This window comes from Brachyhypopomus gauderio, unplaced genomic scaffold (genome assembly GCF_052324685.1).
Source record: "Brachyhypopomus gauderio isolate BG-103 unplaced genomic scaffold, BGAUD_0.2 sc507, whole genome shotgun sequence".
In the NCBI taxonomy this organism is placed as follows: domain Eukaryota; kingdom Metazoa; phylum Chordata; class Actinopteri; order Gymnotiformes; family Hypopomidae; genus Brachyhypopomus; species Brachyhypopomus gauderio.
In genome coordinates this window covers 31,789-50,145 of record NW_027507328.1, presented here as the reverse complement: position 1 = coordinate 50,145, position 18,357 = coordinate 31,789, and the positions used below count along the sequence as shown (strand labels likewise).

Below are 18,357 nucleotides of genomic sequence, written 5' to 3'. Positions count from 1 at the left end.
TCTCTCTCTCTCCCCATATATCTATATTTTCTCTCTTCTAACTGTCCCACAGCTCCTGCTGGGGTAGGACTGGGGTCCAGCTCAGACCGGCTGTGTTCGATGACTCAAGTGCCGAGAATTTACGGTGGGCTGCCTTTTGCTTTTCTGTCTCTCTCTGTCCCTTTCATAGGCTCCCTGCACGCTTGGTCATACAACACAGTCTAATAAAGCTGAAAGGCCCCTTTCAGTTTCTCCGTGCACCGGCGGGACGTGCTGGGGCCACAGACACAGTTTACTGCTGTGCGGTAAAACAGCAGAGATCCACTTTAAAAAAACTGCTTTTACTTAGGCCAGAGCGGGAGGCCTAAATGGGGGAGAAAACACATTTATGTGTTTCAGCCTTAGACACGCGCACGTGTGTGTGTGTGTGTGTGTGTGTGTGTGTGTGTGTGTGTGTGTGTGCGTGCGCGCACGCTGAACTCTTAATGGATACGGCTCTATAAAAGTGCTCTGTAGGTCACTGGAGACACAGCAGTCGGACCACAGACGTTCTGTAGATGTCCTAGGAGACCAGTGACCTCCCATACAGACACTGGGCCGTACGTTACAATGCTTCCGTAAATGATGGGAACTACAAAGAGAATCGCTGGGCAACCAGTCTGAATGGTGACGCTCGCGTGACGGCAAACCAGAGCCAACCTGACTTCATTCACAGTTCCTCACATGTACTGTGTGTGGCTGAGAAATGCGATGTTTGAAAGGCTCAGTAGAGCATGTGGACGATGGAGTTTCTCCGGAAGGCTGGTAGGGATGAGTGGCTTGAAAGGCTATTAACTCAGAGTCAAGTTTAGGAAGTTCGGGAAGGGTTGTCGGGGGCAAACTATAATGAATCTCACTTGCACACAAGCTGGCTCACACACACACACACACACACACACACACACACACACACACACACACACACACACACACACACACACACACACACACACACACACACCCTTCTAAGGCCTCATTTGCCCATTCAAAGCTTGCAGAACGTAATAGCGTTCCCTCAACAGCCCTCAGACTAGCTGCACCTCCCTGACCCCCAAATGCACTCTGCACCTGTATAATAAACCTGCGGGGAAAGCGAAACACCAACACACGAGCGTACTCACCGACTACATCCAGGGTGTATGTGTGGTTGATGGAGCCATGTATGTTCTTCACCACACAGGTGTAGTTGCCTTTATCAGAGGGAACCACACTCTCCATAATCAGAGTCCAGTGCTGGAGTCGAACCTGCACAAAAACTAAAAGTCAGTTCTCAGAACTTTCCCAGTGGTCAGAACTTTCCCAGCACTTCCTCTGTACCCCTACATATCACTGCCAAAACTCCTAAAAAGTCATTATGAACGCCAAGTTCTCCTAAAGCTCACCCAACGCTCACTCCCTTCTACAGGGTGCTTTCCTAGCTTCACTCAACAGAAGCTCAAATCTCACTCAATATTCCAACTTGCTGGGAAAGTTGTAGTTCATAGCCAGTGTTTTTTAATATATATTTCTGCAGTCTGTTTCAGGCCAGACTAGTTTCAACTGTAATACTCCATGAAACCATTTGTGTCTAATATCATGTCCCTAGTGTCTCTCAGACCCAGGGAGCAGGCGCTCTCTCAGTGCCCGTCTCTGAAGCCAACTCTCCAAGCAGGGCATCATGGGAAAAGCAATCCCGTGCGTGCCGACAGACGGCCCGAAGCACGAGCCCTTGCCGTAGGAAAGTGACTAACTTAGACACCCTCCCTCTCCTTGCCTGCCTTTACTGACCATGAACGCCGATATTCAGGATGAACCAAGGACAGACATAAACATGGTGTTCAAAACAAACAGCAAGTTAGAAATCATGTCTGATCCACGAGGGGCCATTTTCAGTGAGCACCACTTTAGTGCCACAAGGTTTCTGTTTGGCAGAGCAGCACAAAATGTTTTGAAAATGCCAAAAAAATCCCACCCACCACCCCAGCAAATACACGTCCAGTCAGAACAAAGCTCGTCCTGTGGGAGGTCTTTGGACGTCTCAGGCAAAAGGAACATCAAAGTCATGCTAAAGAGAAATAAAACATTACTGCGCTATTTGAGGTTTCCATGACGCTTGGGCTCAGGTATTTCAAAAGACAAATAAAAACAGACTACCATATTTTAAAAAAAATTAAGGAATAATAGCAAATGCTCTGATGAAGCAGTTCACCATGAGCTCTGACCACACCAAGCAGCACTGGCAAAGTGTGCTTCCGTGTACACAAGTTTGTGTACTTTTCAATTTCTTTAGGCCGCAATTATATATAACAGGCCCCCAGAACATGAAGCAGTGACCATATTAACGGAGCTGCATATTTACCACAACATTGTTGACGTTAATTATGAAGAGAGTTCCAATCATAATACGATGAAGTGACCTCGTGTAGGAGAGTTGGAGTCGTGGTTTAAATGTGAATATGAGGCTCTTCTCAGTTACCCAAACAGGCGGTTCTGTTTGCCCCAGCGCAGCTTTTAGGTCAGGAAATGCACACGTGTGCTGGGCAAGGTGCGCTAGCCAACCAAGCTCAAGTCCAGTCAGCCATTAAACTTTAACTAAAGGGTTCACGTCGGGGCCTGTCAGCACAACAGCGCTACGTGTTCGTCAGTGCTCAGTGTGCTCATGGGAACGGCCACAGGAACCACCAGGAACTTTCCCCACGCTACTGTTTTGCGGGAACAGACAGCCTTCTGCTGCACAAGCTGACACGTCGGCGGCTGACGGGAAGGCTCGGCTGGGAGCACAGGGGTAAGCCAGGGGATCGGGCGGGGCGGGGTCTGTGTAGGTGTTGGGGGTGGAGCTTACCTTGTAGCCACCCATGCGGTCCTCCTGCCGGAACGGCCGTCCGTTCTTGAGCCAATGCAGCGCGGGCGTAGGCTTCCCGTCTGCGGCGCAGCGGAACTTCACCGTGTTGGCTGCTGGCACGGCGTGCAGTTTCTTCTCCATCTTCTCCGGTGAGAGCCACTGTGGTGGCCCTGCAGGAACACGTGGAGAACCACCATCAGCCACGCTCAGCTGCTCCACAACCCTCCTCACGTCCACGACAGCGCAGCAGCATGCCACCTCAACCTGCTCTCTGCACCTTCTGGTTTATATATGAGTAGTAGCCCTCAAGACCTTACGCATACAAAGAGTACACTGCTGTATCTATAACTCACAATTATGTGCTGCCTCAGTAGCTGCGTGAGGCACGGAAGCCTCATTATTTACAACATAAAATACAGCATTTCCCAGTCCAACAGCCAATTTACCCTGAATGCTTACGTGAAAGGGGGAGACGAAACATCAGAGAAGAATGTTCAGCAACACTTGCTGGCTCTAAAATTTATTATGGCCGTTTGACTAGTTATATTAATTATGATAAAATTATAATAAAAGTTTACTCAAATAGTAAACCAATTTAATACATCTTTGTATGACAAGATGCTTTTTTTACGAGTCAATGCCTTAAAAGGTATTAACATGTCTTTGATTCTTCAAGACACAGCACAACTCTAACATATGCGCACCGGTGTAATGCAGCAAAAGAGGGAGCAAGCACACCTTCACCATCTCCATTTAGTTTTGCTCATAAACAAATAATAAAGCCCAGCAGAAGCACACAGAGACCCTACGAGGAAGACGGATGAGGCAGGAGGCGGGGGAGGGGTGAGGCAGGTGGTGGGGGAGGGGTGAGGCAGGTGGTGGGGGAGGGGTGAGGCAGGTGGTGGGGGAGGGGTGAGGCAGGTGGCGGGGGAGGGGTGAGACAGGAGGCGGGGGAGGGGTGAGGCAGGTGGTGGGGTGAGGCAGGAGGCGGGGGAGGGGTGAGGCAGGTGGAGGGGGTGAGGCAGGTGGCGGGGGAGGGGTGAGGCAGGTGGCGGGGGAGGGGTGAGGCAGGAGGAAAAACCTGAAGTGTGTACACTCAAAACGTCGTCTGAATTCACTACATAGTTCTTCGAAAGGCTGAATCATAACAGGGTTAACCCACTAATTACATAACACATATGAATCCACTAGCATACAAGCAGTAAATGATTACACCAGTGAGCTCAGCCCTTACTCATCTCAAATTATCCTCATTATCACAGCATAATCAAGTCTTGAGTTAAGTACTGCAGATATGTTATATCTATCCATAAAAGGACAAATATGGTAATAGGTTCTAGTGTGCCAACCGGAAAGTTCAAGCATAACTTCATACCAGACGTTTAAACGGAGTCTTCCTTGGGGCGTGAAAACAATCGGCTGTAATCCCTCAGGCCTTCCTGCTGTGTCTCATCACCGTCACACTATCTACTGCCATCCTCAATCACATTCTTTATCTCCTTCCTGTGGGTCTCATCATCTCTGCAGAACTCTTCCTCTGCCCTTCTCTCTCTCTCCCTCTCTATCCCACTATCCCTCTCCTTCTCTCTTACCCTTTGACCTCCCCAACGCCACCTGGCATCTTTCTGTCAGTGCGCCTCCTTGATACCCTGTAACCGTGGCCGAAGAAGAGGAGCGCGACCCCCCGAACAGGAAGGGCAGGAAGGCTGCACTCCCGTGCCCCTGTCCGGAATCACCTGACTTCAAACCACTGACCCTCGGCAACCCAGAGTGAGGGCAAGCAGACCTGCCCACCCACTGACCCAGCACTCCACCAGACTTTTTTAATCAAACCTCCATATATTACGAAATTAAGATCTCAGCCAGGATTCTATCAATATTTTAACATCATATTTTGGCAATAACATTAAAATATGCTTAAAAAAATATGCCAGTATTTGTATGTTTTATGATAGCACACAAACTATGCAGTCAGTTTCAAACTATTGGCTAGACATTCAGGCAGCAGAAAATCATGGCAATATAAACTACATTCAACTGCATCTTAATATCTGTGAGATCGCGGAAATAGAAAGCTGACAGTCAAAGCATTTCCTGGAAAATCCGATCCGTATTATGTTTGCCACACATAGCAGTTCCTGGAAAGCCCGATCTGTAAAAAGTCTCTTAGGAGTCCAGTGATGCTTACTGCACGGCCTGTGAGCTCAAAGATGACCAAATGAAATACTGGTAAAAAGGACAAAAGCGTTGTTTTTCAGACTGGTGTTACTGAGGCCCTCTCTGCAAAGTAATATCAAAGAGTTTCGAGTGGTTCAGCAAGGCACAGATCCAACCCACTGAGCCCGAAACCACCCCAAGCACAATGCTAAACACCACACCCCCCTGAGCACCCTACTCCATCCCCACCCCATCCTCGGCCAAAGGCCAGGACTGCATAGCCTGCTCAGGCTGGTCTTGATCCAAACCAATGCCTGTTAGCTAAAAAGCTGAACCCTCTGCTCCACATCTCTCTCCACCACTTGCTTTGTTTTAACTTTTTGATATTTGCTTTTGAATTATTGGACAATGGCAAAGCTACTAGATGTGACAGAACATATTTGCTTTGTTTTATAAGCAGCTTATTGTGAGTACGCGGCAGGGTTCTTCCTAGTCCCCATTAACAGAGCTCTTTCAGCTCGGACCCGTCTCCTTTCAGGTCAAGAACACAGAGCAGATGGGTGGCTTTATCATGGATGAAGCTAACTGGCTTCACAAGGCCAATCTACCTGAGAGACAGAACTAGCGGGGGGGGGAGAGAGAGAGAGAGAGAGAGAGAGAGAGAGAGAGAGAGAGAGAGAGAGAGAGAGAGAGAGAGAGAGAGAGAGAGAGAGAGAGTGCAAAGGAGCGGTAGGAATGCGTCTGTGCTGAAAGTGCACACAGCGGTAGATAGATAGCACAAGCCTAACATGATGGATGACATGGCTGGAAGAGGAACGTTCTCTTCCATCAGCACAGCCTCAGCTATCATAACGCCATGAACCTCCGAGACCACACAAGCAAAGCCACCGACAATAACCAGAGACCCACCGTGAACGCACAAGCTCAAGTGAGAAGGAAGCCTTTAAAACGGGAATGTTGTCCAGGACATCAGCTGGAAAATATGACATTCTATCTGTGACTATTCCCAACCTGAAATATATGTTGTGTGTGGGAACAACATTCTGCTTAGCACACATTAGAAAGGAAGGGGACAAACCTGGCGCCGATGTTGGTACCAACACTGAATTTGAGTGAAATGAACAATAAGAACAAACTTATTCGTTCTTGAACTGCGCTCCAATCACCAGCGACAGTGAATGTTCCGCCCGGTTCCCAGATACTCACGCATGCGTTCGCTGTCAGGCTCGACATCGTCCGATCGCTCGGCGTCGTCCTCGTCATCGCCGGATGAGATGGCATCTGCAGAGAGCACCGTTAACACTGTAATCTTTGCTTGGCTTTGACTGGAGGTTCACACCTCTACATTCACGCACTGCTCCTACGCAACTGCTCAAGGAATCACTTGGAAACGGAAGAATTACTGTCCATGATATGCCAATTATGCTAGCCAGTAAACGGTTCCTGGGAAAGCCATTAGCAATTGTTTTGTTTTAAAGTCACATACATTTCATCTAAAGTATAATCTGGTAGAGAAAAAGAACGGGCTATAGTAGCTATAGAAGAATTTCAGAAAATCTTTGAACACAATGTTGCAACACTGTTGAATGGAGCGCTGCTAAAGATGACTAACATAAGCAGAAATTATAGTGTTATAGTGTTCCCTTCCCAGGTAATATAACCATGATGTCCTCTGTGTACTACACGGCTCACGCAACAGTATCATCCCAACAGATGGGTCTAATCCAGACTTTTCCATCAAGGCATGTTTCCAAAGGCGACATCAAATAGAAGTTTTCACAAAAGTTTGACACTTAAAATGACACCAAGAGAGGTGCTGAACCAGCCAAACATGGAATGGAGAAATCAATGTGACGCCCCTTCAATGTGACGCCCCTTCAATGCGACGCCCCTTCAATGCGACGCCCCTTCAATGGCAATTTTCCATATCGACTCGCAGCGAGAGCGACGGCCCCATCACACCGGCCGCCACCGTCCTCGCGTCTCACCTGTGACGTTCACGATGAAGCACAGTGCGTGGCGGCCCCTAGTGTCGGCGGCGCTGCACGCGTACAGGCCCGAGTCCCTGGGCGTGGCATCACGGACCTGCAGCCACTCTCGCTCTAAAAGCGTGCGGTTGTCTGGGCCCAGCGACGAGCCGTCTTTGGTCCAGACGATGGCGGCCGCCTTCGGCAGCGGGCAGCTGAGCTTCAGAAGGTCCCCCGGGTGCACGGAGCACACGGTGGGCTTAGCACTTTGGCATTTGGTCGGAGGTTCTGCAGAGCGGAGGGGGAAGGGCGGAGGGAGAAGTGAAAGAAAGATGGGGTGGGGTGCACAGGAAAAGAGAGGAGGACAGGTGGGAGAGAAGAGAAACAAGCAAGAGTGTGAGGGAAGAAAAAAAACACCACACCACAATAACCCCACAGAGGCCCTGAAATCAGTTTCGGAAAAAAGGGGGGAGGGGTGGGCGCTGTAGAAACGTTAAGGAAAACCCATTTATAAAGCAGTTCTTGAAAAATCCATTAACCGAGTTTAGAACCACTAGAAAGAATCAGAAAGCATTGGTTTAGCTTTAAGTGCTGTATCCTTTAAGCATGCGGTTACCCAAGAAGGGGATGCGTGTGCAAAGATCGGTGCAGAGGCATGAATGAAGCATTCTGCAGGGAACTGGGCGGTATTTATCCCTCCCTTCTGGTTTGCATCTTTTGGTCCATGAGTCCTGTTCTTGCCCCGGGTTTTAAGCACACAATACCGTCTATTCATTTTTCCAATTACACATAATCTATGTTTGTATTGTCCAGCCAAGAGCATTGGAATTGCTGAAAATCGAAGTCTGCTCAACTGTTATTATTGAGCGTGTTTACGTGCATAATACCTACGTTAGTTGGTAAGAATCGGGTTATGGCAATAATTCATCTGAAGTGTTTACATGCACAGTGCTCCTGTGGTGAAGGACAACACCCTATTTACGTGAGATCAGTGAAACAGCTTCGATTCTCTTCATAGAACCTGATGTCAAACTTCCACGGTATTAGTCTCTGTTATTTTGGTGCATTTGTCTGGTTGCAACACTTGCAAAAACATGAAAAACATTTACACACCCATATGAATCAAAGTATTTGGCAGAAATCTAAGCATGTTAACCGGACTCGATTTACTGCAATTAAGACGTAATTAAAGAAATCAAATAAAGGTGTTTACATAACACTTTTGTTGGGGTAGGATTGGAGTATTAGTGTGCATGTAAATGCAACAATATCCATGTAACAAAGGCAACTGGTATGCAGCTCTCTAAAAAGCCATGGGCAGACGTGCATTCCACCAAAGCAGAATCACAATACTTCCATCAACAAATACTTATGACCAAAGCCAAGAGGAAATTAAATCACACTCTTCCTCGCCAGAAAAACAAGTGACTTGGATGAACATGTCAGAGAAGGTAAGAACCAACTCTGTCTCCATGTTCACATATAGATTTTACCACATCTCGCACTGATGGTTCTGCAGCATGCCAATTAAGGCCCTACTTAGTATGCGATACACCTTTTGTGCCCACACATGCACCCAGAAATCCCACCTGCATTTGACCGAGGCTATACCAGCATTTGCGCTAGCTCATCTCAACAGAGCCTTTAAACCCACCGCACCGAAATGTGCCGCCCTCTCACCTCCAAAGCACTCTGCGTTTACGAGTATGGTCTGGAGAGAAGCTTGAAGTGAAAGCTATCTGCTTGATACTGCACCCACACGGATATCAGCTTTCGGGCCAATTAAAATAACCAGATGATTGAAAGCAGGGCACAGAAATCCTACCCAATTCAGTGTTTCATGGGTGCTCTTACACACAGGGATCTGCTCCTTCTTCCAACGATTCAACCCTCATCAACACAAAACTAAATTCCTCCCTTAACTCGTTCTAAAAACATGAATGAAAGCATGAGCTTGTGTCTCAGAGTCTGTTGTTTTGTCAGGAAAAGAGAGACACTAAAACACAGTCTAAAAGACTTTCCAGATTTAAAAAAAATGCAACAATGAAGGCAGCCGTATGGAAAGAGCATGGTGGAACTTGTCTGCTGCTTCTTGGCTGATGCAGGCGTAATTAGTGGTGCAGAGGCCCCCCCTGCCTCCACTGCAGTCCAGCACACTCCTCCTGGAGCCAATTCCTGGGCTATTGTGTGTGCGGCAAACCCCGTGCAGAAAGAGGGAAAGCCAGCCATACATTAGCACATGGGACTCGAGGGGGCCGGGAGCGTGCGCGAGGCTTTAAACCTTCCCCACAGGCGCATTGCCCCACACAGGTACAGTTCCTGTATTGTGTTTTTTTCCAGCCCATCCCCCTCCCTCTGCTTTCCTTCATTCCGGAAATAATTAAGTCCCTTTTTTAACTCCCTGTTTACCCTGCACAGTCTTTGGAGCAGTTGATTGATGGGAACTGCATTCAGTGGCTTATGTTTCCAGGGGCCTCCATTTGGTGCACTGTTAGTTAACTGTTATTGACTGTGCACTTCCTTCTATTGTGTGAAACAGGCCCGGTCGGAAGCAATGTTGTGCAGATACACAGGGCCTGTTTCCAGCAGAAGCTCATTAGAAACATGACAGATGTAGAACACGATACTCAGAGAAGCCCAAGTTGGGCGTCCAGTGGTTGCCACAAGGGCCCAGACTGCCTGTGATGGAGACTGCTGTGGTAGTTGGCCAGTACAGAGGTGTCCGTGTGGACATGAGAGGCAGAAACTCCAGAAGATACCGAAAAGTAGAAAGAGCAATAAGAATGAGCTCTCAGGTGTAGATGATTCTCTCACCAATTATGAGGGATTTATTTTGGTCAATGCGAAACTACATGTTAATTGAGCCCCAAAAACCCTCATGTTTCTTCACGTTTCTTCATTTTGTCAGGTCTTTGAACTTTTCTTTTGCTGAAACTCTTGATTTCTCAATCCAGCCACCAATTGAGATCCTAATAAAATGCAGAACTTTAGCCACGAAAAAACAAACAAAAGCTTTAGGAAGGTTCAAGAAAGGTAAACATCGCAATATATCTCCTTAGCCAATATACCTCCAATATACCTTCAAACATCTGCCGCAGCCTGCGTCTTCTCCTGACTTTCAGTTTGGCACATCTGTTCTTTGCCGTCAACACCTCCTATCCCTCTCACCCCTCACCCTTGACCTGTGACCCCATCACCCCATGACCCCAACACTTGCCTAGTGGGGGACCCTCTGCTATCCTCCAAATTCCAGATTCTTCACGGGAATGGCAAAAAAGGCTGTATACATTCCCATGGTATGTTCCATTTGGAAGACAAAGAAGATAAAAAAATAATGGGAGACAGAGAATCAGCGTAAATGAGCAGATCCCCTGGTGTTTGGGGTTTGGGTGTGTTTTGGCCCTTGGGCCTACGTGAGACTGGAGCATGCGCACAGCCGTCAGCACCAAACGTGTTGACCAAGTGTCAACAGCCACTCACGTTCCCACGTCTTTTCTTATTTTCACCTCTGTGGTCGCAGACACAGAGATGGCCCAATTCTCACCCAGTTCTCCGTCAGCAGGGAAACACAGAGCAGAGGCCACTGCTCACTTCAGCTCTTCACCTTCTCCACACCATCCTCTTCTCCTAACCCTAGACACCTCCTCCTCCTCCTCCATCCTCCTCCCAGTAAACCCAGACCCACACAGCCGATATGTCCAGGGTAAGCAACGCTGCAGTCCTAACTTTCAAGAGGCTGCAGCACTGCTGTGTCCCTGCGAGCATACATACCTATTCACACACTACCCCCCCCCACTCCTTTTACCCCCTTTTCACTCCTTTTTCTCTCCTCCTTCCTCGTTTTCTCACCCTGTCCATTTCCCATAGGCTACTGAGATCGGACGCCTCTTCCCCAGCTCCACCCCCATTCTAATCTCAGACGCCTTTCAAATTCTAATTCCTGCTGGCTTTATCGTCATGACAATGCTTGCCCAGCCAAAGGGCACAAATCTCTCAGGGGCGCCCTCGGCAACCGTCGGCCAGACAATAATCCGGGCCCCTTGGAGATCTCTCACTGGCTAAATTTCCCTCCAAAAGTGCCCAGATCCGGATGACCATTGTGATTTGGCGGAAGTAAGCTCCGGGTGGCACCAGTTTGAGCATGAACAGTCCCAAAACAAACATCACATATATGGCCAGACCTGATGAGGCTCAACCAGGACTTACAGCATCTGCCTGTCGTGCCAAGTCAACACATTCAGCTTTTATAGGACCTTATCAGCCAGGTGTCCTATACACGTTCATAGCACACACTTATTTACTAAGAGACGGAGGGCAGGATGCCGTGAAGCAGCACGAACAGCGCCATAAATGGACGCAGGCAATTAACGGGGCAGTATCTGTGGCCACCTGCCCCACCCAGACCCCCATCCCCTGCTTCCCCATCGCCTCACTCACGTCATGAGGAAACGGGGCAGGAGCGTACGCTCCCCCCCCAGGAGAGTGGAGCTCTCCAGAGCCTGCCAAGGACACTCAAACTCTACAGCTACAGCAGTTCTCTATCTATAAAATAATTTTTTTTTTTTATCAATAACAAAAATAAATATCGAAGTGTTCGACTAATGTTTCTTGTTCTAGTCTGGTGAACAGACATCACTTTGTTATGTCACTTTGTCTGTTAAATCAGTCGGGTCTAATATTTGACGCACTGCTTCATGAAATAAAAACAGAAAAACATTTAAAATATGAAAGCTTTGACTCTTAAAGGCAGAAAGGTTCTCCCAGCCCTGTCTTTAGATGCCTCGTTTAAAGCTGGCGTACCAGGCCAAGCAGCTCTGACCTGAAGAGGCTTGTGTATTTTGTCACCTCGTCACTGGGGCACTGCTCCCCACCACACTGGCACTACAGGTTTTAGGTATTCTCAATTTCAGCGTTTGGGTTCCACGGAGGGGAGGAGTGCGGGAGAGACCTGCGGGGGTGAAAGGGAGAGGAGAAGGATGGGTGGATGGAGAAAACAGAAGGGCTGGGCGAGGGAGACATGAGGAAAGCTGGGGAAACGGCACTCGGGATCTCCGGTCGAAGTTGTAAACAACAATCAACTCGTGTTTCACTTTGTCTCTCGTCTGTACTGAGTGGACAGGACTGCCACGATCACTCCAGCTGGAGTAAATACCTCGCAGAATACAAACGATTCAATGATCCGTACCGAGCCACCATAGTTTCTAAGACTTTCAGACTCCAACTCCAACCAAGAATGTACAAGGAACATCCACAAACCCGACGAAGACACTGGCGTGCAAAGACAGAAGAGCTCAAGAACTTCGCTGGGCACTACAGCCCCCACCTCATTTGCATTTAGGCGCTATAGCTTTGCCATACTTCACACTGCTTTTCTCTACTCCCAGTGACTAACTCGCTATTCTGATCATCCTCTCAGTCTTGACCACAAATCTTAATAGGAAAAGGGAGGAGGGGGAAGGGGGTGCAGCTATTTGAAAGGCTGTTTAAGAACACCCTGGCCAGACAGTTAGTGCCACGCGATGATTGGTTGAACACAGCAGGCGGACGGACTTGCACAAGGCCCGGATTAAGTGAAACCGATGCTGGTTTCGCCTGGGACACGCCACCTCAACTATTACGCCCTCGGTGGGAACGCTGATATGCTGATATGCCGTCTCTGAGACTTCCCACTGCGAGAGACACAGCCAGGCCCTCCCAGAGGGTGCTGGCAGCACGGGGGCGGGGCCTGTGTGACACACCTCCAGGGGCTAATTACCAGACTGAAAGGGGCGGGGCCTGTGTGACACACCTCCAGGGGCTAATTACCAGACTGAAAGGATAGCCGGCGTGTCCCGTTCCTAGGAGAGCACGCTCGCAGGTGACTTGGCCCAAACTAATAATGTGACGGAAAACAAGTGATGTTACAGCTATTTTGCCAAAAATATTTAGTCAAAACCTTTTTCCATAATAGTCTAAATAATACTGCTCCGTTGTTCTCCTCCACTGGAATTCTGCTAAAGTTTTTAAATAAACAAGCCCACCAAGTCTGAAGAATCTAAAAATCTAAATCTAATTTCTAGAATATAAGAATCTAAAATTGAGCGCTATCAGACACACGTGGGAAAAGATGTGACCACTGTGGTCTGAGCACTCCACCTTTCCAAACAGCCCAGTGGGCCAGCAGCACAGGACACGGTGCTCCTCACTCGTGTGATTAGAGACGGGCAACGTGTATTAAACAGTTTGACAATTTGCGACAGGAGACCTAAAACAAACAAAAGCAACTGAGTATGCAGACTTGACTTCGACCAACTTAAAAAGTCCAAGTTCCTTTTTAAATGCACAGAACAAGCAGGACAGCTGGTTGGTGGACCAAAATGGATTTTTGCAGATGAACTTTAAGGGCAAAGGGCATTTGATTAGAAAGACCAGAGAGGGTGGTGAATTCTTAAATGACAGTTTCAGTCTCTTATAATTCAACACAGTGATGAAAGCCTGACAGTGTGCTGATTTACTCAGCAAAATGGCTTCAGTTATTTATTAGCCAGCGTGTACTGAGGGTAATGTGTTCCAACAGCAACATGAACCAGCAACATTACCAACACCATATACACGTATGGCGACTATAGTCTTTCTTTTCTTGACTATAGTTAAGAAAAACTATAAGTGACTATAAGTTTTAATATAAACTATAAGTTTTTGTTTCTGCTGGAAGAACCTTAAAAGCATTCTTCCCAGGAACTCAGTTAAGGAGTGGTGGCATTTTAACAGGCCATAGGATGAGGACACAGACAAACCACATCCCAGATTTGGGAAAATTAAGGGGAAAAGGACAAGAAAAACGGATGAGGACTGTCACGTTTCCAGCTCTCTGCCGTCTGAGCAGAGGTTTATTTTCTTCCCAAACAAACTAAAGCTTGGGTGGGGAGTACATGCCTGCTTGTGTGTGTGTGGTCCTCAGCTTGGAGTAGCACTAGACCCAGACTGACAGAGAGGGAGAAAATTTGAGAAAAGAAGAGAACCGTCACAAGTAGAGCCAGCAGAAAAAGAAACAAAAATCTTTCCCAACACAACACTTAAAAACTAGCCACTGTCGGTGGAGGTATTTTATTATATGGAGTCACCCAACTGAAGCCCAGTAAGGGGAAAAAAGGTGAAAACATCAAAAATAGCATCTCAGTGGCATTTAGGGGTTGTCAAAAGAAATTTGTGCAAGGCTCGATTTTATGCAGCAAGATTTCACAAGTCTGAGAGCTCCTAGAACACATCAGACTCACCGTCTCCACCCAAAGCCTAAATCTCTGACCTTCTCAGGCCGACCCATGAGGCCCGGTTTATGTTCCAGCAAAGCGAAAACATACCACGCATGAAAAGTTGAAGAGCAAAAAAAAAAATCAGTCAGAATCAATACAGGCTGCAAATGAAGCATCCTGCCTCTGAAGTGTGTGGATGCACAGCTTCCTTCTCTCAGTCCATCTTTCTTTAACACTTCCCAAAATAAAAACAGAAATGCTTTACTACTTGGTGCTTTTGAACAGGAGACAGGAGCAGATCTGGCAGGTCTACAGAAAGCAGGTTTCTGTGCTCAGCCCCCAGAGTGTGCGTGTTCAACCCCCGCGTGACTGAACGGCAGAGCTCGTGAAGCATTCTACACCCCATTCTCCCGCTCCTACTCCTTCTCTTTTCTTTAAGCGTAACAGAAGAGCTCTCTCTCTCTCTCTCTCTCTCTCTCTCTCTGTGTGTGTGTGTTCCACTATCTCTCTCTCTCTCTCTCTCTCTCTCTCTCTCTCTCTCTCTCTCTCTGTGTTCCACTATCTCTCTCTCTCTCTCTCTCTCTGTGTTCCACTATCTCTCTCTCTCTCTCTCTCTCTCTCTCTCTCTCTCTCTCTCTCTCTCACCTCCAGACGAACACACCACCCCTGGCCGTTCCCTCCCAAGTACTCACCTTCCAGAAGTGCGGCCTCCTCCGCTCCGCTGGCCTTGACGGGCGGCCGCGCCACGGAAGTCGTCGCCAGGGTCAACAGCAGGAGCACCCCCACAAGCCACGCCCGGGCGGACATCCCGTCAGCGGCCTGCGTGCTGCCCCATCCCCCCTTCCTCCACCTCCCCCTGGACACTGATCCCATCTGAGGACCTCCACCAAATCATGAACTGCAGGCTGTCCAGGCCCTTCACTCACTGGAATTCCCTCCAATCACCTGGGGCAGAGGAGAAAGGGGGCTGGGTCACAGAAGTGCCACAGGAGACAACAGGCAATTGACAAGATAAAAACACAGTGAAGTCACAACACAGAAAAGGGAATTCAAGAAATGAAGTGGAAGAGAACAATTTGAGAACACACTACATTATTCATGTGTGTTCAGAACAGTTAATAGTGATGTATACACAACAAAGTGCAAATCTAGCCAGTTGATGCACAATGGTGCTGACCAATTTAAAGTTACTTGTCAACAACTGATATATCTTTCTTATTCAGATGATACCATCAACAAGTGGCTATACTTGTGTGAGAAACAAAGAAGTTACAAATCTATGTCTCAAAATGCTGTCAAACAAGCTTTACCACAGACATGCCAAAGTACTGATAATATAGCACTACCTCTCTGTTCACACCTATCCACCTACAGCTGTATAAAAAGCGCTAGGCGTGGATCAAAATTGTTCATATCTTAATCTCGTTTTTCTCTATGAACAGGTAGATTGCTTAAAACAACGACCTGCAGCAATGCTTAAAGTAAATTTCAAGAGATTTATGACCACAATAAATATAAATGTATCAACACTTCTTATAATAACAATTAGTATATATATATATATATATATATATATATATATATATATATATATATATATATGTGTGTGTACTGACCATTAAATTTAACATTTAGTTGTACACAAAACCTATGACCTCTTATGTCAACAGCCAAAATAAAACCTCGATGAAATTTAAAACGGGCTACCTAACTAGCTATCTTTGCGCCCAGCAGAACTTTTAGCAGAACTTTAGCGTTAAGGCCGTAAGCACCTGGAGATATTAAACACACGCTGTGGATGTTCACAGACACGCACGTCTCTCTCGGAGAGACACACCTGTGTGGACTCCGCTCGGCCCAATCTCCGGACAGGTCACGCGCGATATTACAGCGCGCACGAGCCCAGCTGGGCGCCATCGATCCGTTTGCTCTCGTTACTCCTGCAGCGTGGGAAGTGCGGACTGGACTACGTTTGAACACAATGATAAGTGATCTCAGCTGACCTCATACCGTAAACGGGCAGTTTCTCTACAACCCCTGCCTCCCACCTTACTGAGATAGAGACGTTGTCAAGCAGAATCCTATAATTTATTGAATCAGTTTTACTAACTCTGACAGCCAAGACCCTGCTTAAATATAGTTATAAATAAAAATATAATATAGTGCACAGTCGTTCTACCCTTTGTAAAATATATGCAATAAAGGTAAACAACTTTCTCCTGTCCTAATAAGAAATTAATAACATTAACTTAATTGCGCACTTCTAATTTACTCTCTGTTGGGTAAGAAATAAGCATCTAAACGTTTTTAAAACTTTCTAACTGCGGAAGATAAAACACTCATCCTGAACTCTTCTCTAATCCCCAGGCGTTTACCCCAGCTCATCACCATCATACTCACGTTCACATTACTCTGCATTTACACAAGGAAAACACACTAAATGTCCTCAGAGATTTACGAGCGTGTTTCAATGCAAATAAACCATTTAGCCTCAGTAACGGTAATCTCTTTAAGGTGATAAATATTAATCGGTCATCCTATCTAACTAAATGTTTAATCTTATCTAAACCCAGATGCTCCCATAAGAGGGAATGTGCTTAACTCTAGTTTTATTATTGAGAACTGTTTGACTAACGTTAAACTAGATGGTAAGTTAAATTTCATGTCAAAATCGTAGTAGCCCAAAGCTTAGATCAAACCTTTTACATTTTTAATTGATTACATCAATGGCCATATCCTTAATTACAACTCTACCCATCATCCCGTCCAGTGTGTCACCAGTAATTCGTCTTAATTTTTTTGCAAATTACTTCTCCAGGTGCACATCGTGCAAAATCAGACATATTTGGAAAACCGTGTAAATGCAGCTGGGCTTTCTTGCATGGTCATATGATATCATACATGAAGCAGATACAAACGAGCCTAAATCACAGCAGCTAGGCCCGAGTACGCCTGACAAACATGCAGGTCCAGGAGACCTGAGATAAAGTGTGTGGCTCGTGTATTTCAGCACGTTTAACCCACTTCTCACTGGAAACTGGAAAACGTCTCTAGATCTGACGTGCTATTTGTTTACGTTATTTCAACATTAACCCCGCAAAACCCAATCAGAGCTTACCGGGGCGGACTGAAGCAGCCCGGTTCTGGATCATAAGAACCAGGCGGGATGAGCCGAGGTGCCAGCGGAGCGCCTGGTTATTCCCACTTTGCAACTAAAATGCAAAGTTCCGATTCTTCACTATTCCAAAAATCCACGGAACAAAAAGTCAGAATCACAGTAAAACAGTCGCGGGTCCGTTTTAGGTCCGCATGTTTTTTAAGAGTGCGGTACTGATCAAATCCCGTCGTGTTCTGTAAATCCGTCCAAAGCGTTTTGAAAAACTTGCGTCCCCGAAACTTTTCTGGTCTCCTCCAAGTTTTTGCCTCCCAAAAGAGCAGCGACCAAGATCCGAGTGTCCTAGAAGATCCGAGTGTCCTACAAGGAGAAGAGATGAAGTATGAGCGCTAATGGGTGTCTGCTGTGGGGACACATCTCTCTATCCACGGACATCCAACACTCCTCACATCTGAAAGTCTCCGAGGATCTTGGTTCTGTTCTCAGACGCTTTGTCAGGATTACGGGTTTTTTTCCTCCGTCTTACGTTCCCTCTCTCTCTCCCTCCACATGTCACTCCCCCCTGAAATACGAGCCGTTTCCTGACTATAGTTTTAGACTCCACCGCCAATCAAAAATGTGAGAAACCAAGTTCGCTTGTAGGACCAGACGCAGCCTGCTCGACCCAAACGCAGTGGCGATTAGTCCGCCCGCACACTGGCCCCCACACGGGCCCCCTCCCCCGGTACCTCTACATCCACCTCTATTTGCAATAACGCCGCCTAGCGGTTAAACCAGAACACAATAAATCTGCCCAGTGCTCCGTCGTTTTTTATGATTTCGGTTTTAAATGATCTTCATAAAAATAGAGATTGAACAGAGAGCGTCTTGCTCTGCAGTAATCACACACATACTCAAATCAGTGTGGTGGCGTTCACTTTATTCTACATAGGCTATGCGTAGAGTGCTTTGTGAGTTTCGTCGTGTAACTCGTGCAGCTCACTCTTGGGGTCTCTGAGCTTTTTCACGAGGAGTGTGGGGGCGGGGCGGGGGGGTGGGTGCTTAATC

General features: G+C 47.1%; 1 protein-coding gene across 1 annotated transcript; it reads right to left on the bottom strand.

The window, feature by feature from the left end:
* Nucleotides 1-24: 24 nt before the first annotated feature.
* LOC143506798 (fibroblast growth factor receptor 2-like) lies at nt 25-18,004 on the bottom strand. Its single transcript, XM_076996406.1, has 6 exons — nt 17,314-18,004; nt 14,888-15,140; nt 6,985-7,251; nt 6,203-6,277; nt 2,840-3,009; nt 25-1,263 (listed from the first exon to the last, which is right to left on the bottom strand). The coding sequence occupies exons 2-6, from the start codon at nt 15,066-15,068 to the stop codon at nt 892-894; spliced, it is 1,065 nt and encodes a 354-aa protein (XP_076852521.1). The 5' UTR covers nt 15,069-15,140; nt 17,314-18,004; the 3' UTR covers nt 25-891.
* Nucleotides 18,005-18,357: the final 353 nt, after the last annotated feature.

Excerpts from the sequence above, each read along its gene's own strand:
- LOC143506798 (XM_076996406.1), bottom strand. The coding sequence starts at position 15,068 with ATGGGATCAGTGTCCAGGGGGAGGTGGAGGAAGGGGGGATGGGGCAGC. Across the intron at positions 3,010-6,202 it reads GCCTGACAGCGAACGCATGC|GGCCACCACAGTGGCTCTCA; the intron begins GTGAGTATCTGG and ends GTGTTCCTGCAG. Across the intron at positions 1,264-2,839 it reads ACCGCATGGGTGGCTACAAG|GTTCGACTCCAGCACTGGAC; the intron begins GTAAGCTCCACC and ends GTTTTTGTGCAG.